We start from the raw sequence: 12,572 nt of genomic DNA, 5'->3' as shown, positions 1-12,572 counted from the left end.
ATCTGGGGTTCTACCAGCCTTTTTTAAAAGTGATAGAACTGGTGGGCAACAGAGAAGAGAAAATTCTGAATCGAGAAATTGGTTTTGATATTGGCATGCCCATTCGTGAATTTGACTTGGTGAAGGATCCAGAAGTTCAGAATTTCTTAATGTTTGTAAAGAAGCAGTAGAACTACGAGATGCTAATGCCCCCCATAGCAGAGCCTTGTACGACTGCCCCCTAAACATTGAATAATCTGACCTACCAAAGCCTATATACAATAAACTTGATAAAGGTCAAATAATAGTAGTGATTTGTGTTATAGTCCCCCCCACAAGTAATGTCGAGCTTAGGACTGAGGCTTGACAATCAGGTCTTGCTGTGAGAAAGTCAGGCTTTCAATGCCTACATCTATAGGTAGGAAGATGGGGCATCTTGACCTCCACACTTCTCTGGGTCACTTGCAGGGGTGTATAAGATGCACAAGATTTTCACCCTTTTTGGGGGGGGGAGCTGTGTCTTATACTCTGAAAAATACGATATGTGTTTTTCCTTTGATTTTGATAAGTGCAAAATTGTAAATGTACATAAACTGAGATCCAATCTATTTGCAGGTGCTGTCAGCATAAATAGTTGTGCTTGGGAGAGGAGTGTTCTCAGTCTTCTTATATCAGCCTTTGAATATGTGTCTGGCTAAGAAGACTGGTAGAGATGAACCTGTGGTGATGCCTAACCATGTCAGCAAATTCCCAGAGTCTCTGATAGTCAGGCAGCAATATAAATTTAATAATAAAAATAACTTCTCTATGGATACTACTTGCCATGGTGGAAGGACTTGTGATGCTCTAATGAGATTGAGACAGAGATGTTATTCAGAAGGTTCTGACGAGTTCTGGAAAACTGGTAGCAGAAATTTTGAATAGTTTGTAGAACCGGTAAATACCACTTCTGACTGGTCCAGCCCCCATCTATTCTCTGCCGGCAGAGTCCCAGCTGATCGGGAGGAAATAGGGATTTTGCAGTAACCTTCCCTTGGAGTGGGGAAGGAATGGAGATTTTACAGTATCCTTCCCCTGCCACACCCATCAAGCCACACCCACCAAACCATGTCACACCCAACAAACCATACCCACATAACCGGTAGTAAAAAAAATTGAATTCTACCACTGGATTGAGAGCTATACTGGCAGTAGTGTATTCTACCAGAAGGATAGCCCATGCCATACAGGTCTCTGGTGTACCTATTTTCTATAATAAGAGCATAAAAAAAGAGAATCCTATACTGTATTCATCATTACCCAGGTCAACAAGGACTATATCATGTCTTAGAGTCCCCGGACATCAGTCGCACATGGACAATAAGACTCAGGAACAATGGCTTGCATAAAAGTATGCATTGGCTAATTATATGCAGGACAGTCAAGAACAAGCATTGGTACAAGTTACAAATAATAACTAAATGATATATGAGAAGAATGGGGGCCATGGGAGAGAAAGAAGGGTCTACTGGGATGGGGGTGGGTCGGAGCATTCCAGTTATGACCAGGAGGGGCAGGTATGATGGGAGCTACAGGGCTAGCCATTACCAGGGAAGGAGGGCTCGCTACATCACAGTGATCCCTTGTTCCGGCCCTGCAAGCTCAGCTCAAGGACCTGGTGGCAAGGGAAGTCAGGGCTCTGGTCTCAGGTTGTTGTTGCTAAATGCCAGGTCTGTGATCCATAAAGCTCCCCTCGTCCGGGACTTAATACTTGACGAGGGGGCAGACCTGGCATGTATTACTGAAACCTGGCTGGGCCATGAGGGAGGAGTCCCCCTCTCAGAAATGTGCCCAGAAGGGTTCCAGGTGCTCCATCAACCATGACACCAGTTAAGGGGTGGGGGAGTGGCAGTTATTATCCGAGGATCATTAGTTCCTCGCAGGATCCCTGCTCCAGAGATTGTGGGGTGGGAATCTCTCCTCTTGAAGTTGGACCTAGGGTTTCAAGTGGGCTTGTTTCTGACATACCTACCTCCCAGCTGCATCACAACAGCCCTGCCTGCACTCCTAAAGTCAGTAGCCGGATTGGCGGTTGAGTTCCCCAGACTAATAGTACTGGGGGACTTCAACCTGCCAACTCTAGGTGAACACTCTGATGGGGCTCAGGAGTTCATGGCTTCCATAACAACCATGGACTTGACCCAGGTAATTCAGGGTCCGACTCATAGAGCGGGACACATGCTCGACCTCATATTTCTCTCGGGGCAGTGGAGAGGTGATCTTTAACTAAGGGGAATAGAGACCGCGCCCTTGTCATGGTCAGATCACTCCCTGCTGAGGCTTGACTTTGGGAAGCTACTCCCCCACTGCAGGGAGGTGGAACTGATTAAATGTTTCCACCCCAGGCACCTGATGGACCCGTTGGGATTTCAGAAGGAGCTTGGAGAGATACCTGACTCCCTTGCCCACAATTCGACAGAGTCCTTGGTCGCCTCCTGGAATACAGCAGCGACTGAGGCGCTGGATCGGATTGCGCCTTTGTGGCCTCTCTGTGGCAGTGGATCCAGGAGGGCACCTTGGTTTACCGAGGAACTCCAGGAGATGAAGCACCAAAAGAGACGCCTAGAGGGACGCTGGAGAGCTAGCAACTCTGAATCTGACCGAACACTATTAAGAGCCTTCATTAGGACTTATTTAGTGGTGAAACGGGCGGCAAAATGTGCACATTTCTCCGCTCTTATTGCCCAGCCGCCCTGCTTAGGATAACCCGCTCCCTCCTGAAAGGGGAGGACGCGGGGGAACCCTTACAGGGAAGGGCTGAGGAATTTGCTCAGTTTCTGTCGGACAAAATCACTCAGATTCAGGCAGACCTTGACTCCACTTAGACAGTACCAGCAGAGATGCCGAGGGAGGGTCTTGATCAGTTTTCCTGGAATGAGTTCCAGCTTGTCACCCCTGAGGAATTGACAAGGCCATGGGAGCGATGAGTGCCTCCACCTGTTTACTGGACCCGTGTCCCTCCTGGCTGGTCTCAACCAGCAGGGAGGTAACACGAGGCTGGCTCCAGATGATCATGAACACTTCTTTGCAGGAGGGATCTTTCCCGCAACTTTTGAAGGAAGCGGTGGTAAGACCCCTCCTCAAGAAGCCTTCTCTGGACCCAGCTATTCTTAGGAACTATCGTCCGGTCTCCAACCTCCCTTTTTTGGGGAAGGTTGTTGAGAAGGTGGTGGCCCTCCAACTCCAACAGACCCTGGATGAAGCAGATTATCTAGACTCCTTTCAGTCTGGTTTCAGGCCTGGATACTGCACCGAAACTGCCTTGGTCGCGCTGACCGATGATCTCTGGCGGGCCAGGGATAGAGGACATTCCTCTATCCTGGTGCTTCTTGACCTCTCAGCGGCCTTTGATATCATTGACCATGGTATCCTTCTGCGACGGCTGGAAGAGGTGGGAGTGGGAGGCACCGTTTTACGGTGGTTCTCCTCTTACCTCTCCAACAGGTCACAGTCGGTGTTGGTTGGAGGGCAAAGGTCGACCCCTAGGCCCCTTAAATATGGGGTGCCGCAGGTCTCAGTCTTGTCCCCCCTCCTATTCAATATCTACATGAAGCCACTGGGTGAGATCATTCGTCGGCACAGGATTAAATACCATCAATATGCGGATGATACACAGCTGTATCTCTCCGCCCCGTGCCAGCTCAGCGTGGCGGTAGAAGTGATGTGCCAGTGCCTGGAAGCTGTCAGGGTCTGGATGGGAGTGAACAAACTTGCACTCAATCCTGACAAGACCGAGGGGTGTGGATGTTGCCCCCCAAGGACAGCCCAGATAGTCCATCCCTAAGCCTGGGGGGTGAGAATTTACACCTCTCAGAGAGGGTCCGCAACTTGGGGGTCCTCCTGGATCTGCAGCTGACATTAGAACATCACCTGTCAGCTGTGACCAGGGGGGCCTTTGCCCAGGTTCGCCTGGTGCACCAGTTGCGGCCCTATTTGGAACGGGAGACACTTCAAATGGACACTTGCGCCCTTGTCACCTCAAGACTTGACTACTGTAATGCGCTCTACATGAGGCTGCCCCTGAAAAGTGTTCGGAGACTACAAGTAGTCCAGAATGCAGCCGCGCGAGCGATACTGGGTGTACCAAGATACACCCACATTACAGCTATCCTCTGCGACTGCATTGGCTTCCTATCGGTCTCCGAACGTGATTCAAGGTACTGGTTATTACCTTTAAAACCCTACATGACCTAGGACCTGGATATCTGCGAGACCATCTTCTGCCGCATACCTCCCAACGGCCAATAAGATCACACAGGGTGGGCCTTCTCCAGGTGCTGTCAGCCAGACAATGTCGGCTGGCGGCTCCCCGGGGAAGGGCCTTCTCTGTAGCCGCCCCGATTGTATGGAATGAACTACCCCCAGAGATCTGGACCCTACCCACTCTCATGGCCTTCCAAAAGGCTATCAAAACCTGGCTATTCTGGCAGGCCTGGGGGCTGTTGACCTCATGACTGAGGTCCAGCCCCACTAGATTGGGTGTTTGATGTGGTTTTTAATCTGTTTTCCTGTTTTTTTTAAAATTCTTTATTTTTTAAAATTTATTTTCTGTAAGCCGCCCGGAGTCCTTCGGGATTGGGCGGCCTATAAATTTAATAAATACAAATACAAATACAAACTATACAAGATACAAAACTTAAATATTGAAATAATGTTATAATTTTGAACAGAAAGCTGACAAGTAAAAGCATTACAAAATGAATTTCTATAAAATATCAATAAGGAAGTGGATAAATATTTAACTTGGCAATAACTTACAACTGGAATGTTATAAACAGAAACCATAAGATTGATTTTGGCTATTCAAGAAACAGCTATTCAAACCAACCCAATCAAGGACAAAATTGAGGGGAAAAAATCATTTTTGCACAGTTTAAAAGTGCAAAGAAGCAGAAGAAACAGTAAACTTAATTCATAGAAATAATACATTAAGCATAATAACATGTTCAAATTTTAAAAACATGTATGGTTCATTTCTGAATCATGATTCAGTTTTGGGAAGCAGAAAACAAGTTTTCAGTTCTGCACATGATTATGCAATTCATTTTTTTTCCAGAAAAGATTTCTGTTCAAATTACAAAGTTGTTTTTTCATGCTAGTGTTAACAAATGTATTAAAGAAAACATTAGAAAAAGTATTATCTTAAAAGTACTTGTAAGCATTTTTTTTCCTTTTTAAATGAACAACGTGGATGTACTATTCCTTGTAAATTCAGACTTCCTTATTACTTAAAGATAGATTTAATTCTGCCTTTTTAGTTCATGCCACTGTTTCTATACTGCTCATCATAATCAATATTATTAATTCAATTAATAAAGATCATTATGGGAGGCAGCATGAAGGCTTAAGTCCCACTTACAGTTATGGCATGTGGCTCCACTGTATCCAGTTCCATCACAGGTGCAACTGAAGCTATCCCATGTTTGGGTACACTTCCCTCCATGCTCACAGTGATTGGGCACACACCTGTTGAGATATGAAGCAATGACAAATAAGCAAGGTTGAATGAGAGCCTGCATTCTGAGATTGCCAAGCAGCAAAACCTCCTGTGCCAATCGGCTGTACTACTGCAATTAATCTTTGTTAGCTTTATGTGAATTAATATAATTCATGATAGAACATGGCAGGTGCATAAGAAGTTGATGTATTGTGCAATGAATGCCCCATTCACAGCTAACAATGGGTCAATGACAGAGAAGGAGACTGAAGAGATAATGATGGATTATGGATTTTTTGACACTGTTACATTTTTAAAGGTCACAAACACACCTATTTTTTTAAACAGGCAATTAGATATAGTATGGAAGTAATGTTAATTTTCAATAGAAATTGTACTCCAGTATGCATTTAAATCTTTTTAACAACATTTTTTTAGAAAAACTCCTTTTACCTTAGTCTAATAATCTAAAAGGAAACCATAATTTATGTCATTAAAAGCAGTGGGAATGATGCTAGATTGCCCTAGTTTAGATCATTGAAAGGCATGTTTTGAAAGATCATGAACAAGTTAGCCTCCTTTAATTGCCTCTCAAAAAATCCTAGTTTCATAAACTTCTCTTTTTCTCTTAATAGTTGGGAGACAACTGTTTGTCTGCCATTTTGACAAAGCCAAATTGATCTTGGGTTTTGTGGTGCTTCTTTGTCATCACATATATGTTGGTGGCATACTACCATAAAAGTACATGCATTCATGAATTAAGTTATAAAGCATGCACAAGTGTTAACAGAATAACAGAATTTGAAGGGAACATGGAGGTCATCAAATCCAATCCCACTCAAGCAGGAGATGCTGTATCATTCCAGACAAGTGGCTATCAAGTCTCTTAAAAGTTCTACTATAATTTCCAGTGTGCACTTTACTTGAGTATTTTTTATCTCATGACTTTTATTGTTTTATCAATGTATAAAATGCAAATAAAAATGGGAAATCAAGGGAAGGAAAAAGAGAGGGGGAAGAAAATAAGAGGGAAGAAAGAAAGAAAATATTGACTTCTGACCCTTTTTAGCACAGTACAAAATAACAAAATTACAGCTCAACTTTTTAACTTTTACATTAGTATATAACAGTGATGGCTAACCTTTTCCAGATCAAGTGCCCCAAGCGCACAAATGCCCAAAATACAATGCATGCATGCCACCCACATGTGCCTCACCCAACACATGTGCAGATGCCCCCCATATTCCACCCACACTCACACATGATATGCAGCCGAGGTGGCGCAGTGGTTAGGGTGCAGTACTGCAGGCCACTTCAGCTGACTGTTATCTGCAGCTCAGCGGTTCTAATCTCAGCGGCTCAAGGTTGACTCAGCCTTCCATCCTTCCGAGGTGGGTGAAACGAGGACCCGGATTGTTGTTGGGGGCAATATGCTGACTCTGTAAACCGCTTAGAAAGGGCTGAAAGCCCTATGAAGCGGTATATAAGTCTAACTGCTATTGCTATTGCTATAGCCCCCTTGCATGGCCCCTGCCCCAACACATGCGCAGCAGAGACCGACAACCACCTGGCCAACAGGAGGCACATGCACATGTTTGGCGGAACCAAACTGGGGTGACTGTCCGTATGCCCACAGAGAGGGCACTGCGTGTCACCTGTGGCACACGTTCCATAGGTTTGCCATCATGGGTATATAACCAGTCATTTCAATAATAACAAATCTATCTAATGGGCAAAACCAAAGTCAATGTTTCATTTTTTTTCATCACAAACACAAAATCGAGGAGTGATATCCAAATAAGAAACATAATTAAATATATTCTCTTCTTTGAATAAAACAATCTAACCATTTCTGCTTTATCTTTCCTGTTGTGGAAATAGTATATATTCATATTTGCACTTAATAATCTTTATAAACTATCACAATTTATATTAATAAAATCCATTGTATTCTTTCAAATTCTTTAACCTTAAACAGAAAAATACTTTTTAAATTCATTTTAAAACATTACACTTTTCTTTTAAATAATACTAAATCAAAACATTCTAATGCATCTGTTTTTAAACTTCATATTAACTTATATACTTTAGAGTTTACTTTCAGACCAATAAAATTCCAAATAACTCCAATTAACTTATTAAACTCCCTCCAAGTTACCCTCATAGAATAACTTTTTTTTCTTTCTAAGACTCTAAAGTTTTCTTTAATACGTCTTTTCTCTTAACAAAGATACTTTCAAATACATTTTCAATATTTTACAAACTTTAGGAATTACTTAAACATTATATATAAAGGAAAAATACATTTTCAAACTTTAGATTAAGACTTTCTTTCAATTACAAATATCACATTCCAATTGATTCATTAAGTTTAAGTCAATCCTTCCAGATTGTCTTCCTTGAATAAAACCTTTTTTTTCAATTGTATTGGGAGATTTATATTTAAACCATAACTGACTCCTCTGTTTGTCAGCTACTTATGAAATTGCTTTGGTGGTTTGGTAACTTTCTATACCTATTTGCATCTGTGCAGTAGTTTGAGGAGTTTTTTTAATCATCCTTTGAGTATAACTGATCTATGAACTGATGGATTTTATTTAAAGATCTTTCAAAAATAACTCTAGTAATTTGCTCCTCCATCTTCTTAACTCCCTCTTTAGTCAAAGAGTAGTATTTTTTGTAAGTCACTTAAGAATTGCTGACCAGAAATAATAAAAATCCACAGTGAAGCTGACTAAGGTATAAATTACTAAAAATAATAAACTAGAACCATGACTTTATACCCTTACATTTCTCCATCAATCTTAAAAAAAAGATACTCCCCACTTCCTTATTTTAGCTTGCCTTCAGCAGTCTTTTCCTTGTTGTTTAACAATGAAGAAATCCCCAAAATGGTAAAGAATGATAACTGTAAAGAAGAATACCAATTATGTGAATGTATACTTAAAATGGTGTGCAAGAGAATAAAAAATAAACATTCTTTGGGGGAAAAAATCCCCAAAATGGTCCAGATTTTCAAAATGGAATAAGAGGCTGTGGCTAAAGAGAGCTTTTTTTAGTTTAATAAAAAATATTAATGCTTAAAAATGATTAAGAAATGAAAGAGGCAACTTACTGTCCATTTGAAAAATAAATTCCAAAATGACTGCTTCAACAATGAACTCCCCCCCCCCCAGTTTTCCGCATGCAGGCTGCTTCAAAACACAGCTTCCTTTTGTGTATCGGAGGATTTTGTGGGATAATTCTAAGACATTCCTAAAACAAGAAGAGTCAAATAAACTAAAGATGCTAGATCCTTCCATTGTTAGGTTGAAACAACTACAGTTCAGGGGAAAGCCTTCAGGCATTATTCCTGTCAACTGGCCATCTTTTCACTGGAAGTCTGTAGCTTATTTAGTACAGTGGTCGGTTCCGGATCCCGTTGCAACTGCTATGGTTGCAATGGGCCTGGCGTCCTCCACATGAATGCACACAGTGCATGCGCACACATGCACAGTGCATGCATGCATCCTACCTTCCAGCGACGCATCTGTGAACCTCCGTGACGTTCCAGCTGCTCAGCAGAGCATCGTGCAGGCGCTGTACATGCCATGTGCGTGCACAGAAGCGCAGAAGACTTTAAAAACAGGTAAGGAGCATGGGCAGGCAGGCGGGCCCTCTGGAGCACCATACCGGAATGGTAACCAGTGCTCCGGGCAGGCACCAGTACGCCCGTACCCGGGCATACTGCCTGCAACCCACCACTTAGTAGTTTATGTGAGTCTTGATGCATTTGAAATTTGAAGTTGGAGAAAACTCCTGAAACTACTATGAAAGTAGACCAAAGGATTATTAAGCAAATGAACCCCGGGTTCCCAAGATTTAAATGGTCAGGTTCAAATTAACCTATGTTGGTTACATTATGCAAAGACTCAGGTCTTGTTGGATGAGATAAGAATTTTAAGTGTGATTACTCTATCTTCTCATTGTCACAAGTGCCATTTGTTTTACTTTGGGCATAAGCATGTGAGTTGGAATAACCTTTTAACAAGGTTAGAAAAAAAGCAGGTATGGATTTACTACTATGCTTATTTTTATTTACAGTCTCTTTTGAGAAAATTTTATTTATTGGAGGAAAGTTGTTTCATTAAATTAATAGTATAACCACAAAAGGTGATATGAGCATGCAGATCATAAAGATAAAGAAGTGTCTTTTTGTCATGGCATCTGCCTTTAGAATTACACCCCCCCCCCCCGAGCCATCCCGATTCTCAGAAAGCTATTAAAAACTGAGATTTTCCCCTTAGGTTTGGAATAAGGTTAAAGTTGAGCCCCTGCTGGGTGGGAGTTGGGTGTGAATTGATTATATGTTGGAGACATGCAAACCTAATTCTTTACTGCCACTTAGTACTTAATAGATTAAACACTTGACTCATAATACCAAGAGAGAAGGAGAAAGGAAAAGGGAAGAGCAAGGAGAAAGGGAAGAAACTTTAGTTGACAGTATTGTGGAGGAAAATAATAGCACAGTACATGGCACAACCAGACTATTATGCATGCCAACAGAAGGAGAGATGCCCTAAGGATGGAATTTTGCATAGAATTCTGTTCTGACCCCCTCCTCCAGCCAATAACGAACGCCGAGACAAGCTTAATTAGAATGTCCTTTAATAACAAGACCAGAAGCTCGGTGGCTGAAAGCCAAGCAAACAAACAGATAAGGACCTTGGCAGCAAGTCTGACAAACCTTGGCAGCAATTCAGACAAACCTTGGCAGCAATCCAGCCTGCCAAGTTAGTTATGTTCTCTTTAGTCAATGCGTTGACTTCTGCAAGAGGGGCGTGTCACAAGCAGTCATTTTTATAGTCTGGAGAGGAGCCTAATGATCACCAGCTGAGCGCAATTACCTCCTGTAATTGTGTAATTGTTCTTGACGCCAAGTAGCTCTTCGATGGCGTGCATCCAGGAACAACTCACTGCTGGTTTCTGGATCACTCTCCCTTGTCCTCCTCCCCACTGGTCCAAGGCTCAGGCACCACCTGGTGGCCAACCAGTTTCTCTGCGCCCTGCTCAGAGTCAGAACCCTGTGCAGGGTCCTCGACATCCTCCAGGGCTGACTCATAGGGCCCCTTGCTGTCGGAGTCTGGTGGCAGTTCCAATGGCTCCTTCTGGGTCACAACAGAATTCTATACATGAAAGCTTTTGGGAGGGCAGTATAACTTAGAAGTATAGTAAGATTAGCAAGGTGGTATGAATATTGATGCAGCATTTGAGGAGAATGTGACAAATTATCTATGAGCATTAATTACATTCCTACAAATGTTAAAACATGGATCTCTTCATTTTGTAAGAGTTGCCAGGTCCAGATTATGGCTAGAAGTATGTGTAAAATGCTTACTAAGTACAGTGAAGGGAAGGACTGCATCCAGCCATTCTTTTTATTCCCAACTTGAGCACAAATAACAATATATGGCTTAAGGATAAGTCTTGGAGAGCTGCATTTGGCCCTTGGACCAGGTGATGTTTCTGAGCCCTACTTTATATGTTTCTTATAGAATGTGTAATATTCATATAACTGTCTTATCTATTAATTACTATAGTTTGAAGAAATTTGTTGTTTTTCTTTTACCACAGTATAAAGGAACTAACTGAATTGGAAATAAATGGTTCTTACTGAAGTATTGCTCTCAAACACAATTGCTGCCTGGAAGACTGCATTTATTTTATGAGTATCTCAGCAAAGATATCAATGAAAACAGCTTGTTTATTGGGAAGTAAATTGATCGTACACAAATGTTGATCTCTAAATAACTATTGCTTGGAGGATTGTAATTGTTTTATGGCTATTTCTGCAAAAATGACAATGAAAGCCAATTGCTAATTTATTTATTTTATAAGCAAAAAGGATTTTTTTCTGTTACATTTATGCTTTCCACAATTTTAACAACATAGTATAACCAAGAAATATGCTACAAAAATTGAAAGACACATAAAATATCCATAGAACTATATATGTATAAAAATAATTTTGTCAGTTACTGAATTTATATGATATAATATGAGAATAAAACATTAATTTCTTTAATTTACTATAATATATTATTCCATACCATACCACATCATACCACACCACACCACACTACACCATACTACAGTTTGGTCTAGTGATTAAGGTACCAAGCTAGAAACCAGGAGATTCTAATCCCATCTAAGGCATGAAAACCATTGGGCAACCTTGACCAGTCATGTCCTGTCAGCATAACTCATCTCACAGAGTTGTTGTGGGGAAATAGGATGAGGGAGACAGATATGTTAATCACTACTGCAACGTGCTCTACATGGGGCAGCCCTTGAAGAGCATTCAGAGACTTCAGCTTGTCCAGAATGCAGCCGCGCGAGCAATCGTGGGTGCACCTCGGTTCACCCACGTAACACCTATCATCTGCGAGCTGCACTGGCTGCCTATTGGTCTTCGGATACGCTTCAAGGCGCTAGTCGTCACTTATAAAGCCCTTCATGGTATTGGACCTGGGTACTTGAGAGACCGCCTGCTGCCAATTACCTCCAATAGACCGATTAGATCCCACAGATTAGGCCTCCTCCAAATTCCATCCGCCGGCCAATGCCGACTGGCAACTACCCGTAGGAGAGCCTTCTCTGTGGCTGCTCCGACCCTCTGGAATGAGCTCCCCATGGAGATTCGAACCCTCACCACCCTCCAGGCCTTCCGCAAAGCCCTTAAAACCTGGCTGTTCCGACAGGCCTGGGGCTAAAGAGCTGTTGCCCCCCCGCCTCGAATGGTATGACTGCTGTGTGTTTTTAAATTATGTATTATTATGTTCCGTCTTTTTTATTCTTGTCTGTACCCGCCTCCCCTGATTTGAATTGTGAGCCGACCTGAGTCCCCCTTGGGGAAAAGGGTGGCATATAAATGTAATCAAATCAAATCAAATCAAAATCAATCACTTGGAGTTATTTGTGAAAATAATAAAGGAGGAATACAAATAAATAAACAAATTTAAAAGTTTAAAAATACTTGAAAATATAGATATCATTATTGGAGAGAATAAATGTATCTATTAGAAAATAAAAAATAGATTATTCCTTAGTAGGAAAATAACATGAAAATTATAGAAAA

At 41.9% G+C, this 12,572-nt stretch overlaps 1 protein-coding gene across 1 annotated transcript in view; it reads right to left on the bottom strand.

Moving 5' to 3' along the window:
• Positions 1-12,572, bottom strand: part of CNTNAP2 (contactin associated protein 2) — an 885,336-nt gene that overhangs the window by 379,781 nt on the left and 492,983 nt on the right. The window contains exon 11 of the mRNA XM_087714410.1: positions 5,378-5,484. Within this exon, the coding sequence (XP_087570536.1) occupies positions 5,378-5,484 (107 nt within the window). The remainder of the gene's footprint in view (positions 1-5,377; positions 5,485-12,572) is intronic.

This window comes from Thamnophis sirtalis, unplaced genomic scaffold (genome assembly GCF_051295495.1).
Source record: "Thamnophis sirtalis isolate CommonGarterSnake01/CBP01778 unplaced genomic scaffold, rThaSir2_p1.2 scaffold_4, whole genome shotgun sequence".
Lineage (NCBI taxonomy): Eukaryota > Metazoa > Chordata > Lepidosauria > Squamata > Natricidae > Thamnophis > Thamnophis sirtalis.
Note: the sequence above shows the minus strand (reverse complement) of the source record. Positions and strands in the feature narration are given on the sequence as shown.